The 16,361-nt window shown below is 43.1% G+C and overlaps 1 protein-coding gene across 1 annotated transcript in view; it reads right to left on the reverse strand.

Annotated features, from left to right (window-relative positions):
* EFHC2 (EF-hand domain containing 2) overlaps positions 1-16,361 on the reverse strand; it is a 193,819-nt gene that overhangs the window by 14,589 nt on the left and 162,869 nt on the right. Inside the window, 3 exon segments of the mRNA XM_079909606.1 lie at positions 3,714-3,819; positions 15,368-15,408; positions 15,412-15,460. Of these exon segments, the coding sequence (XP_079765732.1) occupies positions 3,714-3,819; positions 15,368-15,408; positions 15,412-15,460 (196 nt within the window).

Here is a 16,361-nt window from a genome sequence, read left to right on the forward strand (position 1 = left end):
TGAGATGGGGCAATGTGAAAGGTTGAATAACTTACACAGTCACCCAATGAGTCAATCATAGAGCTAAGGATTTGAGCTCAGCTTCATGTGATTCCAGACCTTCTGCTCTACACTATCTCTCTAAAGAACCTGAGGTCCATGGCTCAGTAACTGCCTCAGTTGACAGAGTAGGTAAGAGATGAAATGGGGGAGGGGTGGCTAAAGGGAAAGTGGATCTCTGGCCTTTCCATGCACTGACTCTTCTTCCAACATGGGTGGTGATCCTTTTGTAGGTCCTTAAGTCAATTTAATGGGTAATGAACTATATTCCAAAGAAAGAAAGAAGGCGGGAGGAGAGAAAAGAAAAGAGAAAGGAAAGGAAAAAATCATACATCATCACATGCAGTTAGAATAGTATTGTTTCATGAGACGTTTGGGCCATTGTATATGTGCATGCTGGGTTGCTAGGGAAAAATGTCTTTCTTACTGTACGTTGTAGTGCCAAAAGGTAATTAAATTTCATTCAAGCTCAACAGTCATCAGGAAAATAAAAATTCAAGTAACAAGATACCACATGTTTTCAAAGGCAAAAATGTAAAAATAACTTGAATGCCTATCAATAGAGAAATGGATGAATAAATGATTCCCTATTCATACTACAGTATTAAAGAATGGCTTAGGTCTACACATATTAAACTAGAGAAATGTCCCATGGTGTACTATTAAGAAAAACACACTGCAGATAAATGCCTGTGGTATGATTATATTTTTGTGCATGAAATGATGAAACCCCCAACCCATAGGTAAACATTTGGGTGGTGGATTGGGTGGAATGGAAAAGGAGAGAAGGAGGAAGTAAGGAAAAAAACACAACAAAGGCCGTTGCTAACTAGCAAAAATAAGTATGTGTATCTTTCAGGATCCCAGAAGAAATAGCAGACATATGCAAACTGTGTAAATTGAGAAGAGTTTAATAAAGAGACTATTTACAAAGTTGTGGCAAGTGTTTAGGAAAAGCAACAAGGGATCCTCCAGACCCTCAGGGACTGTTGCCACCACCTGCGGCTGAAGGGGCACGTGAGGGTGGCTGCCAGAGCCCGGAGTAGACAGCTATGTGGAGAGACCCTCCAGACAGGTACTGTGGCCCTGGGCAGGAGGAGGCAGTCAATCTCTTGTGACTGTCAGGGAGGGAGGTGACTTCTGTCTCGTCCCACCCTCCACTCTCCTGCTGGTGCGTCCCATTGGCTCCCCCAACTGGAGGCCAGAGGGCTAGGGGTCCCATTGATGAAGCCCGCAAAGATCAGCTGTCTAGGATTCAGAGCAGGGTAGATGGGGTTGGAGAGAAGTCCCAATGGGACAAATGGATGATATCCGACACAGAATACTGTAACATTAAATGAAAAGGTGGAATATAAACTCCATCTATCATTGTTCTTTTTACATGTAAAAATTACATATTTGCATGGATACGAATTAAAAGGTTACCAAATGACAGTATTTATTTGTTTTGTGATAGTATCTTGGACTTTAGTTAATTAAATCCAATATCTTCAATACGATTGTACTTAAATGATTTTTTCCTTTTCCATGCTTTGCGGTAAAACAGACCTGAGTTAAAATTCTAACTCTACCATACCCTGGCTGTTCCCCTAACTTCCTCATCTCTAAAATGGGAATGATAAAAGTATCTACTGTGGGCTTCCCTGGTGGCGCAGTGGTTGAGAGTCCGCCTGCCGATGCAGGGGACGTGGGTTCATGCCCCGGTCCGGGAAGATCCCACATGCCGCGGAGCGGCTGGGCCTGTGAGCCATGGCCGCTGAGCCTGCGCGTCCGGAGCCTGCGCTCCGCAACGGGAGAGGCCGCAACAGTGAGAGGCCCGCGTACCGCAACAACAACAACAACAACAAAAGTATCTACTGTGACAGGGTGGGAGAGTGGCATGGACATATATACACTACCAAACGTGAAATGGATGGCTGGTGGGAGGCAGCCGCATAGCGCAGGGAGAAAGGCTCGGTGCTTTGTGAACAACTGGAGGGATGGGATAGGGAGGGTGGGAGGGAGGGAGACGCAAGAGGGAAGGGATATGGGAGCATATGTATATGTATAACTGATTCACTTTGTTATAAAGTAGAAACTAACATCATTGTAAGGCAATTATACTCCAATAAAGATGTTAAAAAAAAATCTACCCTCAGAAAGTTGCTCTGAGGATTAAATGAGCAAATAGATTTTGAGGTCTTAGAACAGTGCTTGACACATAGTAAATGCTTTAAAGTGTTTGCTGTTGTTATGGTGACGAAGGGTCATCAAGAGCCTCCTACAGGGTCTACTTGTCTCCTTGTCCTCTCTCCAATCTACCCACCACCCAACCAGAGCAAGCTCCCTTTAAAGGGCATACCTGATCATGTCACTCTCTTCCTTGAAATTTGTCCACGGTCTGCAGACTTTGTAGGACGATACTCAGACCTCACCCGTGCAGCTGTCTCCAGCTTCATTCATCTCCACTCCTCCCTCTGTGCCTCCATCCCAGCCACACCAATTCTTTCCGGTTCTGCACAAGAGCCGCGTTGTCCCATGCCCTAGAGCCTCTGTTGGGAATGCCTCCGGGCATACCATGCCACTTTTCCTACCTAGCTCTTACTATTCGTCACTGAAATTTCAAGCATCATCTCCCCTAACACTTCCTGTGCCCCCCAACCCTCCTTAAGGTAGCAATAATGACTGTCTCTAGACCCCAGCGCAGAGCATAGAAACTGCTGAGAGTGGATACTTAAACATGATTTGTCTGAGAATTAAATTTATAAATGAATGAGTTAAGTAATTGCCCCAAATTCACTCAGCTACGTAAGTGGCAGAGCCAGAGTTCAGCCCCAGCTCTGTTTGACTCCAAAGGCCATCAGTGTCTCCCAATCATCTGGAAGTTCTAAGGCTGCCTGACACTCCAGAGTAGCTGCATGCCTGAGGGAACTCCCCAAGGGCACTAGACCAGTTCAGGCCAGAATGAGCTGGTCATCAGAGACCGGGAGGAATAAATGCCTCCTTTCTGGGAGTATCAACCACATGACATTTGCTTTATCAAGGGACTTTCCCAAGAAAATCAATTTCTGGAGCATGTTAAAATATAAACAAACCACCACCCACCCACCCACTCCTTAAAGACAATTGGTCCAAAGAGATCTTAGAGAATTCAGACAATTCCACAATGTTGAGAGCATCATCCGATCACATGAACTCTGTTTTCCCTAACCAAGCATTTTCCTACTGAATTTTTATTTTAAATTTGGCCCCACTATGAAATATACATGTCCATACTATAATGTTTCACCCAAGGCAAACCTGCGTGCACAGCCGCAAACACACTGGGGATTCTTGACATATGCACTATTTGAGACTTGCTCTTGTAGCTTATGATGATATTACCAGAATCCCTTGATAACAGTGTTTGTATCTATTTATAACTGTAACCTATTATTCTATTTTCCATATAATTGGATACGACTTGGGTTAAAAAACATTCAGCTGCATAAGAAAAATCACGCTCTTATACAGCAGATGTTCACTCATTATGGAAAGTGAATTAGACTTTAACACAAATACCCAGAAATACATAGTCCTCTTTCCAAAAGCACTGATGTTACTATTTTACATTGAAAAATAATTTTAAGATAAAGGATATTAAAAACACAAGGGAGGTAGCCACAGCTGGTTTTTACAACAGGTGTTACTTTTACCTCTTTAATGTACCATACTGCTTCCAATTCGGGCATCGGAGTCACTCTCCAGTTCAGGGCACAGAAAAATGACTCGTAATTTATTTGTTTTTCACTGTCTTCAAACCTAAAAATATAATTATAACATATGATTTGACTCAATCTGCAGATTTCAGGACCAAACTGTCAGCTTAAATCCACCATGAAAACATACTACTAGATGTGCTTCAATACCGATATTTTTCTTATTTCTTATTACCTTGTTTTCTGTTTCGAACCCTCCAGAATGTAAATTCTTTGAGAGCAGAGACCTCACACATCTAATTCACCAAAGTATCCCCAGGACCTAGATCAATGCTGGCACATAGTAAGTGTTCAACAAATACTTGTTGCAGTTGCTATAGAAACAAATTAATTTATTCAGCAGCTAAGACTATTGTTATATTTTGTTAACAGTACTGAAGCTCCTCTTAGTTTAACAGGTTGATACCATGTCAGTAAAAATTTTAAAACGTCTTCATTTTTCTTAAATTGTATGCCTTTTAAATCTTTAAAGCAAGCCTAGATTCATTTTGTCTACTAATATATTTTTAGGAAAAATAAAAGGCACTTTAATCATTTATCATGTAGCCATTAAATGGGGTTATGTAGATCCATATATGTTGTCATGGAAATGTGTTAATAATATATTGTTGAGTGGAAAGGAGGTTATAAAATAGAATGTAGAGTTATGATCTCACTTTAGGTTTATATTTGTACAAAACAACATTTAAAAAGTCTAGCAACAATACACGGAATTATTAAGAACAGCTACCTGTAGCAAGAGAGATTATAATTTAATTTTTGCTTTTTCTTTAGACTCTTCTGTATCATCTGAATAGCTTTAAATTCATAATCAGAAGATATTAAGCCCATTTTCGTTTTGAAAAACAACAACAACAAATGATTACCCTGCACCATAAAACTGTAGGTCAAAAATAACTAATCTGTTTGACTGCTATTTCCTAATTATGGAAATTGACTTAAATTTATCCTTAACCATAATAGAGTTTTGGCAATTAAGACCCCCAAATTTCAAGACAATTGCTATAATGACCTAAACACAGACAAAATACTTCTTACTGTAATACCTCAATGCTATTTTTCTATTCTGAATTTGACCACCTCTGGCAATTTCTAAGGCTAAATACATACTGGTTATGTAACACGATTTTTTTGAAGAAAAAGACAAAGGTGGTCACTAAGGCACTGTTACAAGCACCCTGCTCCAGGCTCCTGCCCTTCTCTCAGGACCTCTAACTCAACACGCCCCTCCAACCAGCAAGTGAGGTGCGCAAAGTTACTACTGCAAGGATGAACAGAGGATAATTAATTATAAGAAAACTCAGTGATAACAGAAGCAGGAAAAAAAAACCTATTCATAATCAGTCAAAAGGCTTTTCTCTTTTTTAATCAAAGCATGAAGAAAATAATAGCTCGTATTTATAAACTAATAACAATTAGCAGCAATAAATTAAATGTTACGTGATGAAGTTACATAGACTCATTAAGCTAAACAAAGTAGAATAAACAGAGTGATCAGAAGAGGGGAAAGGGAATTCAGTCATTCTTTTGTGTACATTTTCTTTGGCCAAGGATTCTGGGATACAGCTCCAGTATGCTGCCCCCTACCACTGTTTATCCTTTGAATTTTGGCTCACTCGTCATTTGAACTCCTTGAAAGGACATGTTCTGTTTATGGAAATATTTGTAGCCAAAATGCAGGACCATTATGTCTTTTATTTGCATGTGTTTAGGGAGAAGAACTAAAACTCAATCAATTAAAGATATTTTGTAAGAAACTCCTTTAGCATGGTGCATCGAAGAAAAGTATTCCCTAATACTCTGAATAGGAGCTGAGGTCACAGAATGAGATCATGGAGGGCCTTTGACTTTCATACTAAGGACAACTAAGAGCCATTGGAGTATATTGTATAGAACAGTTACCAGATCTGAGTTATATTTTCTGAAGATCACTCTAGCTGATATATTGCAACTACAATGTAGGGGCAAGGCCAAAGTGTCAAGGGCAGTTAGCGGTCTTCTGCAGTAATCCGGACAAGAGATAATGGTGGCTTAGGTGACAGTGGTGGCAGTGGAGGGAGGGCAGTGAGGAGTGGTGAAGCCTGAATATATTTTGAGTGTAAGACTCCTGAAGGATTGCATATAGTGTATAGGGGAGGTGAGGGGGAGAATGAATAGGAACGGATTCAGGACAACTCCCAGGGTTTTACTTGAGCAACTGGAAAAACAGAGTTGCCCGAACTGAGATGGGAAGGACTGCAGGAGCTACAGGTTGGGAGAAAAGACTGGGAGTTTGGTTTTGGATGTGTTACATTTTGATGGGAAGTGAGCAGTTGGGTATATGAGTCTGTAGTTCAGGGAAGATGTTTGAGTTAGAGATAGAAATGTGGGAGTCATTAGCATATAGATGATATTTAAACCCACCAGACTGGAAGACTGAATGAGGTCACCAATGAACAAAATTTCTTCATCTGTTCCTACAATACAGAATTTAATTGTTGGTAAATTCCCATCACATCAATGACAGGAGGCATGTATTGAATCCTAGACGTTTCAGAAGTATAATATCCCAGTAATTTGGGAACCAGTCAAAAGACTACCAAACAGATTTAGAATTACACCATCCCTCATACACAGTCCACTAACCAGTCCTGAAGGTTCTACCACCATAGCATATCACAAGTCTCTTTCTCTCCATCTTTTCTACTATTCACTAATTCGAAGCCACCATCATCTCTCACCTGGATTACAGGAATAGCTTTTGTATCTTGGTCTTGCTGCTTCTATTCTTACCTTGCTGCAAACCATCCTCCACCAGAATGATCTTTCTAAAACATAGATGTGATCAATTACTTCCTTGTTTACAACTGTGCAATGGCTTTCCAATCCACTTAGAACACAAGCTGAACTCCTTACCAGGGTTTATAAAACCACACATAATCTGGTCCCTGCTGACCTCTCTGACCTCCTCTGAAAACTCTCTCCTGTTCACAATGTTCCAGGTACACCAGCTTTCTTCTTGCTCTCTGAGCATACCAAGATCGTTCCCAGCAATGCAAGGCATTTGCACCTTCTGGTTCCTTTGTCTGGAAAGTCTCAATTCCAAAGTCTCAATTCAAAGGCCTCAGAAAGGCCTTCCTGCAGTTCCTCTTACCTAACCGAGTCCCCATGCCTAAGTCTGCATTTGCCCTGGATCATGGCACTGGATGGTACAGGAAAACTTCTGGAAGTCACCACTGGAAGTCCTATTATCACACCTCCTTACCAATTCGTCTTATATTTACTCATGCTCACCTGTTAACCCTGGGCCCCCAGCACTCTTTCCTGCCCAACTCATGATATGTCAGACTCAACACATCTAACAATTTACCCATCTCAAAAGATATTTGGGAAGGATATTCCTGAATCAAATGATATTCGGGAAGGATCAAAGGCTGTAAATGAAAGAGTACACAGCTTAGAAATGATGTACAAAATCTTTCTGAGGAAAAATGTTTGAAAGATTTAATCTTTCCAAAGTCCCAAAGCCAGGCCTCAGGGAAGAGTTGAGTCAATGTGGTAAAATACTCCAAGTTTCTCTTTTCAGTTCTGTCTTGGAGGATTTCAATGGATATGGGAATCCCCCCAAAAGGAGCAAGGGAGAAAAGAACAAAGAATCTTTCAATTAAAAGGGATAAAATTAGCCAATGCTTCTTGGAAGAATTCTTTGCTCTTGGGAAGTGGATAGAGTTGCAGTAAATCACGATGGGTCACTCACAAATATTTATCTCCCTTTCCCACCAAAATCTCACCAAAATGACAACAAAGAAATAAAAATAGGTGATAACCCCCAATGGCAAAGATAGCTGGAAAACAAGGCAACAGTGGACAAGAGATTTCAAAATCGTTTGCAAGATGGAAATCAGACTAAGGATTGGTAACTGGCTCGGCAGAGCTGAGGAAGGGAAGCTGAACTCGAAATGTCCATGGCAGAGGCAGGGGGCACTTAGAGATTAGCCAGTGTGGCCCACAAAACTTCTGAGAGGCTCAGCGATTACAGACTCCAGGTGCCAATAAAGGCAGGGATACGGTGGGGGCCGGAAAACAGGACTGTTTGAAAGCCTAAATAAAGCAAGAGCAGCTGAACCCTCAGGTATCTACTTGTACACTGTACTCTTCCCTACAGGGGAGTGAGGCTTGTTCTCCAGAGAAATTCAACAAAAGCAGTTCTAGTCTTGGGGAGAGGAAGCATAATGGAGGGTAGAGAAGGACATTACACACTATACTGAACTTGGGTCTCTCAGCCCCCTTCCTTCTCCTTTTCCGTTTCCAGAACACCAGTGGCCATACTTAAATTCTCTTCCTTTCCCCTATCCCACCCTCCCTCCTAGCCCCACAGGAGAAGATAGGATTCTCCTCTCAATACTCTGAATGGCCCCAAATTGTGGCTTCTGGGGATTACCTAATGAAAATGTGGGCTAGGAGATGACTCATGCAGTGAAACCCACTAATCAACAAGACCCACCCTCAAGGCTTCCAACATTAAGGACAGAAGTCAAAACGGCAACAGGAAAAAAAAAAAAGGTATCAAGCAACATAGATAATTCAGGTAGCAGAGGGAAAGATGTGAGATAAGAGGATATATTACACCCACGAAAAAAGAACAGAAGACTAAAAATAGGAACCAAAAGTGTGCTCTTGGAATAAAAAACATGATAGTAGTAAATAGATGCAGAAGAAGGGGTGGAATGTAAAGTTGAGGAAACCCCTTAGTAAGGACATCATAATGACAAAGAAAAGTTGGGGAGAGAACGATCCAAATTCAAGAGAGCCAAAATCTTAATGATAGGAGTTCTCAGAAGAGAAAAATAAAAATGGAGGAAAGGAAATTATTTTAAAATTAATGGAAAATTTATCAGAGCCAAAGGACAGAGTCTCCAGACCGGAAGGGCCCATAAACTGTTAAGCACAATGAATCTATATACAGACACACACACACACACACACACACACACACACACACACACACACACACACACCACAAGCCCCATCATGAACTTCCAGAGCACCAGGAATAAAAAGACGATCCTAAGAGAATCCAGAAAGAACACCAGTAATGGGAATCAATATTATGCTAAATTCTCAAGCATCGTAACAGGAAGTAGTAGCAGTATCTAAAAATGAGAAATCCAGAAATAGCAGTACGTACATGCTATTTAAAGGTCTGCAGAAACAGCTAGAAGGACTGAAAGGCTGTTTCTTGAGAACGGGTCTGGGAGGTGGGGAGAGATGTGGCTGGAAACTGCTGTTGTCGGAATAAACTTTTTAGAATGATTTGATTTTTTTTTTTTTTTTTTACTATAAGCATGTATCCGTTTGGCATAAATAAAAATGTAAGAAGTGTAAAAAGCAGACGAGAGACCTTGAAGCGTGCTTTCCAAGGTGGTGAACTTATACAAGTCAGACTTGGCAAGGCAGGAACACCACTCGTTGGGAGCATGTCCCGGTTTTCCTCCATGCTCCAGAACTCAGCACAGAGCTTCCTCCCCTGGACCACTGATACAGTGGGATTTTTCACGCCCTCATTTGCTACTATACACTACATCTACTATACGCTACCGTTAGATCAGGTTGTGAGAGAGAAAAGACTAGGATACAAAGGAGTGTTGCAGCTCTAAAAACAGTCCAGGTTGGAGAAGGAGCTGAGAGGGAGAAGTTTGGAGACGGAGAAACGCTTGACTATTAGGGGAGTGAGGACAAGTAGGTCAATTTCCCCTGAATACTATCTCCCCAGCCGTCCCTCCTGCCTCATGACTACAGGTAATCATTCACCAAATCCTCTCCATCCTTTCAAAGTATTTTGGAAAAGCCCATGAATCGTATAGAAAATGGATCTCCTTACTTCAGGGTCGTGCTGTGCTTCTGATCAAAAATGTTAGCATCCTGGTTTTCCACCTGAATCCCCTACTTCGCTCCTTGCCAAATGACATTTGACTCTTGCTTAGACTCTGATTCATGGTCAAAGGACAAAGACTTGCCACTATGGAGGAAATTCTTTTGAAAAGGCTGTGAAGGCGATTCCAAAGAAGAGCTTTCTATGGCGACATTGTTGGAATCAGCGCACAGCCTTCCAGGGGGACTGCCCTAAAGGGCAACACTAATTCTGGCTTTCAAGTGTGTCGATGCTTGTTAAAAAGTCAGCCTCCTTACTTTAAAGTGCCAGCTCACAGTGCTAAAGTGTTTTCCTAAAACCTCCATAAATTCTTCTTTCCCTTTGATACTTGGGCAAGCCGCCATTTCCTTCCCTACACAAACTAAAGGAAGAAGAGGGAGGGAAGCCGGTTTCTCCGCTTCTCCTCTAGATAATAATGAACCGCAAGCAGGCTTCCCAATGCCTTGCTAGGTGGGAGTTCTAAGAAGTGAGTCTAACGTGTCATTTGACAGGTACTCCTGGTCCCCCTCCCAAAAATGATGAATGGCTTGAAAACCGCAGAAGCCATCCATCTCCTTGCTGTGGGGAATAATCCTGATCTGCTTTATTTCCACCATCTGTGGAGGTAATAGGCGCAGCAGCTGTATTCTGCTGAAGAGTAACATGGGTCCCCCTCTGCCGCAAAGGCCATCTCATAACTTAGGGGAACGGGCTGGCGGCAGGACCAGGGCTGAAAGGGAGGGAGGGTAGTGAAGACAATTTTTGACTCACTTGGCTGTGTTTGGTTTCAGTTCATTACCCAACAAACCCAGGGGTGCACACTGAAACACCTGGTGAGAGTCTTAAAGACCAGACACTTAAGGAAAAGAAGTGGAGCTCTAGGCCACCCTACCCCGACGGCCACAAAAACTTAGGAGTCGGCAAGATGGCGCTGCCCAAGTTGCCAGTGAGTTAACTCCTGTGATCTCAAATCGCCAGACCTCTAAATTCCAATTGTGAGCCCAGCACAGATCTCCTTAGGGACCAAATCACCTTACATTTGAAAAGGTAGAAAGCATCTGTGTGTGTGTGTGTGTGTGTGTGTGTGTGAGAGAGAGAGAGAGAGAGAGAGAGAGAGAGAGAAGGAGAGGGACAGAAGAGGGTTTCTCTCTGAAAACTTCCCAGTGCACCAAACACTCTGCAACATTAGCAAGCACATGGATCAACCCTTGCCCCTCAGCTTCACTGCCACGTATTGTTGGGTGAAATCACTTGAGCCCCAACCATGCCTCTGGGAGGGGGGCAGAGGGAGAGGCTGGGTAGAGTATAATGAGATGATTTTAAAGCCCTGTTAACTTTTTCCATTTTAACTGATATTTCTGGATGAGGCACCAGCTCTCTTGGGAGGCCAGTTCTAAGGCATTCCATGGAGCCCAAAGACAGCTGTAAAAGACTAGCTTGGGGCAGAGCTGCTGGGGAAAGAGTCGCACTTGAATTTCCAGCTATTCCAAGTCCCAATTCGGAAGGCTACAATTAGGGGAGGAGGCTGCCTCTTTACTCCCCAGTCCCATCAGGAACACAGTATGGAATGACCTCAGAATACTCCCTACCTCTTATGGTTTGAGAACCAGGATTTCTTGCTTATTAGTACTGAGGACATATTAATACCCTAATGAAGGTGGAGAGGGGTTGACTCCATTTACAGGGATCACCTGGGCAGAAGGCAGTAGGGCTGGACTTCAGAAGCAGCTCTGCTAGAAATCAAGCCCATGTGTTTCTCCCCGCTGCCCAGTGTACCAGCACAGGACAAGTCTCCGGGATTGCAAAGGTGAATGAGATATCGTTCCTACCCCTAGGAGCTCAGATAGAAACAAAGGTTTAGGGTATCTTAGGGAGCTGTCATTTTAATTCCATTACAGATCCATTCAGGCCTGAAGCAAGCTCTTTGAGTGAGGGAGTCTCCTTATACCTCAACGTTTGCACCCATGAAATGAGGTATCATGCCTACCATCCACTAAAATGTACCTTTTAATGGGCTCAAGGATTTACAAGACATTCTAGGGCCCTAGGCACTATGTCAATACAGAGTGCCACTCCTATTATGAACGGGTAGTAGCTACCACTACATCGAACATTTAAGTCTGATGCTCTGTGCATTAGTGAAACGACTTCTGACTTCATTTGGCAAGTAAAGTGACCTCATACCAGCTACCACAGCACAAACTGACAGGGGCTGGGTAACCAGATGTGAAGAGATTTTGAAGTGCTGATTCCAGCAGGACTCGTGCTCATAAGGAAAAGACCTAACTGAATCACAAGAAAAATGGAAATGGAGTAGAGGCGAAATCTTCGTACCCACATGCCGGGTCAGGAGAAATTCACAGGTAACAATCTGGAGTGGGTGAAAGAAATCATCCGAATCTTTAGCCACGTAGGTTTTCATCTCCTGATCTGAATTCACACAGCAGCGGGGCTCTACAGATGCTCAACAGCTGCCCAGCTCCATCCCAAGGCAGGTAAAACTGCCCCTGGGCAGAGTGTGTGCTGAACCAAGTCAACAAACTCGGGGCCTGTCTCCCACGGGAGACTGCAGACGTCAGAGGGGCTCTGGCTTAGCGTGCCACAGGAGGGCTGTGTAGAAAGAGAGTCTGGTCAAGGCTCTGGAAAGCCCTGTGGAGTCTGTGGGGAACAATAAGAATGCAGAATATAAATGTAAGCTGCAGGCTGATGGGCCCATTAGGAATTAGGGCAGTCTTTGAAAGGAATCTGCGGAGATGATGCAAAACACCAAGCATGTGACCCAAATCGTGGCAGGGCATATTGGAGGGAGAGGGGAATGGGAATGAGACATTTTCTAATCTGATTAGTCTGAAGTTTCCCCTGAGTGTGGAGAAGGGTCAGTGCACAATTAGAGGCAAAGTTAGACTGCTTAGCGGCTCAGAGGGATGACCTCCTCAGAGCTAAGCCGGGCTCAGAGGCGGATGTGATCTGAGACTGAACCGGCTTCGCAACGAGTTGGGGAATCGTCTTTCTGCCTTTAATGTCAAATCGTCAAGGCAAAGACAAAACAGTCTGCTGAGAGGATGAGAGGATGATGACTTGGTGGCCTCAGTGCTGGATAGGAAACATCTAGGTCCCCCGGAGGCCAGGCTCCCACATTACTGGACTTTCCAGGACAACTCATCCTCGAGGCCATCAAGAGATAATCTAATAAACATCCGCAGCTTCCTGACTAGAAGACAGCTTAATGTGTGAAAGGCATTCAGATCCAACTGTTTAAAAACAAGGCTTCCTCTATGTGGAAGGATGCAGGTCTCTTCCAGTTCATTTCTAAGTCAGAGTGTGTGGTCTACGGTCCCTGATGGAAACTCCTCTCCTAGTCCCCGGTCAGTACTTAGTACCAGGTGCTGTGGCACTGGGGAATTTATGTATGTTATCTCAAGTCACTCTGAGAACCGCGAGGAAGTAGGTGGTGTTATCTCATTCTAGAGGTAAGGAATCTGGGGTTCAGGCAGGTCAAAAATCTTGCACAAGATTACACAGCTAGCAAGTAGATTCAAAGAATATAGGAGACAAGGTAGGGGTAAAACTGTCAAGATGTGACAGGCCACGGCTTATTTTTAGGCAGTAAATCAAACAGGTTAGAAGCAGGTCTCTGTATCTAAGTGGATCAAATGTCTAGTCACAAGTCTTCATTACAAGGTAAGAGACAAAAAAAGGAAATATAAATAGTGCGGTGAGAATCCTTAGGAGGAGATAATCACCGCCAGGCAAGCAAATCCAAGAGGGCTTCATGGATACGGTGCTATTTGAAACGGGTCATAAAGAACAAGCTTTCAGCGGGTGAAGAAAATTGGAAGCTAGTTCCTACTGAAGAAACAGCAAGAGAAAAGGCAAAAAAGTGGGAATGCAGGAGGAATACATGTGAAATGCTAAATGAGCCATTTGCCTGGACTGTTGGGAATGAGAAGACGAGCTTTGGGAATGTGATAACTGTGGAGAAACTGAGCTCCTAAGCCTGCCTATTTCATCTCAGGTCCTTTACACCGGGATGGCCTATTTATCCCTCATACTGCTGCTAGCAAATGAAAGCAAATAGAGCTGATAGTCTAGAAGATAACCCCAGGTCAATCCAATGCATATACACACATCCAACTGAATTGGCCTCTTCTTGATTCCCCTCCTGATACCTTGGACTCTAGTTCTCCCACATGGGATTTAGTTTTGTCTGCTTCCTTTTGTTTCTTTTTTTGTCTCAGATGAGGACTCCCCACTCCAGCCCCTGCTTGAGAATAAATGCCCTAGTGGCAACCCTAAGCCCCACAATGGAGAAGGGGGAGAAGGAGCTCAAAGCTAAGGAGTTTGGTCATTCCTCAGAGAACAAAGAAATGGTACAGAAGGCTTATGAATAGAAGAGTGACACTATGATATTCTTGCTCTTAGAAGGTACTTAGCTGCAAGACGTAAAGATGGATTTAAAAATTTAGAGGCCATTGGAAGAAAGACCAATGTGGAAGCCCTGCCAACAGTCAAGAAGAAAGGTGGGTCAGAACAAGAGTGAAGATGGCGGGAATGGAGGGGAGAGAGTAGATGCAAGGAGTAGAAAGGAGGTAGGACTGTCAAGACATTCTAATCTACTGGCTAGTTGTAGACAATAATTCAAAATGGTTAGAAGCAGAAGATGTGCATTTTAAAGGTTCAGGGGTTAAGTCACAGCTCTTCTTTTTCTAGACTACGTGACTTTAGGCAAAATTTTATCTCTCTAGACCTCAGCATCCTCTTGTAAGATAGGATAATAGCTCTGACCTCACCAAGTTGTCCTCACAAAGTAAATGAGGTAATGTATTCAAAGCAATGATAACAATGCCTAGAACACAGCCCCAAATGTCAGAATTATCAAGATAAGTATGCTGGGGGGGGAGGCTGGAGTCATGCCACGGTAAGCATAAAAGATGACCAGAGTCTGGGTGGCTAGGAGGGTGGTGCCAGGAAGTCAAGAGTCAGGTTCAGTACAAGAAGTGAGGTGTTTCAGAAAGCAGTTGACTGTGCTTCCCTTTTGCAACATCAGAATCTCTGCACTTTACATCTAGTGTTCTAGCAGGACAGAGCTCTGTGCTAATAACACGAGGTGCTCTTACTGCATGTCTGTGGCCATTAGAAACTACTGCTTTGAAAAATCTGCCCTAAATTTTACATCTAAGACTCTCATAACCAATGAGTTTGTACATTTTCATTTTGTCCCAGGAATCTGTGTGCATATAAGTATATCTTAATGTTAAAAAGATAAAATGATACTTCATAATAGGCTCCCTAACATTCAAAATCATGACTCAGTTTTCCTTTTTAACACTTAAATGGAGATGTGTCATCGGTAATAAATAAAAAGTCAAGGGTAAATCAAGGGCAATTAAAGGCAGATGTAAAACCAGGAATAGGGCTTCCCTGGTGGCGCAGTGGTTGAGAGTCCGCCTGCCGATGCAGGGGACACGGGTTCGTGCCCCGGTCCGGGAAGATCCCACATGCCGCGGAGCGGCTGGGCTCGTGAGCCATGGCCGCTGAGCCTGCGCGTCCGGAGCCTGTGCTCCACAACAGGAGAAGCCACAACAGTGAGAGGCCCGCGTACCGCAAAAAAAAACAAAAAACAAACAAACAAAAAACCAGGAATAGTCTCTGAAACAAAAATATGCAGGACATTGCCCATGAGGGTGGAGTTCTCACTTACCTGGAGAGTAAGGATCCCAGAAGATCATCATTCAAAGGTAATCAGGAGGACCTGCACAGCCTTTTGATGTCTTTGCTGGGTAATAATTTTTCCCTGCATTAAAACAAAGTAAATGGGCTTGTATATACTTTGTGTCTCTTGAGTAACAATTACACTCTATAGGAAAGAAAACACAGATGTGTCCTAAAAGCATGCACCTGGAAATAAGTATGAAAACTGGTACTGGAATCACAGTAAGGAAAAACAGTAATACTGCATTTCACCAACTGTTTTTCCATTTCACAAGTCACTAGATTCTGTCCTTACAAAGGCCTTTCCATCAAGATTCAGATTCTTGGTTGGTGATAGTACAGCCTATTAAGGCTGTAGCCACGAGTGTTGCTCTAAGTAATCGATCTGCATTCTTGACCACTAGTCAAAAATGGTTCTGATATTTGAAAACATCTCTTAATCTGACAGGCATCTAGAGCCTCCAACACAAGTATTATATGACTGGAGGGTGTTTTTCTAGTCTTTTCCTTGGACCCAAACCTTATAACCTAGAAGCCCCAACCGGGGCCTTAACATTCACCTCAATTTTTTCTCCAGACCAGCCCAACAGTCATTTTCCCCAGCCTGCTGAGGGCACAGAAATGCTTGTCCAATGTTCTAACTCAGACAGTGTTCTTCCAGGCATCAGGCAAAATTAGAACCAACAGGAAAGAAAGTGGGCTTCTTTCTTTGCAGTAGTTTATAAAATGATAGGAGAATGTTTATGTCTAGAATTGGAGCTTGTTGGATCTGGAGAACCTCAGAGTTGTCTGATCAACTAGCCCCATTTTCCCAGGAGGTGTTCCTTTAGCGAAGGAGGGTTACAATTCTCACCCTGGGAAGGGGTACCACTAGGGTGGAAGGCGAGGCCAGGGTCATGCAAAGCTCAGGCCACACATCCTCCAGGAGGCTCAGAGAAGCTTAAAGATTCAAGGAAAAATACCATCTTTATAACAACTCAACA

The sequence above is a fragment of the Stenella coeruleoalba genome, assembly GCF_951394435.1.
Source record: "Stenella coeruleoalba genome assembly, chromosome: X".
In the NCBI taxonomy this organism is placed as follows: Eukaryota; Metazoa; Chordata; class Mammalia; order Artiodactyla; family Delphinidae; genus Stenella; species Stenella coeruleoalba.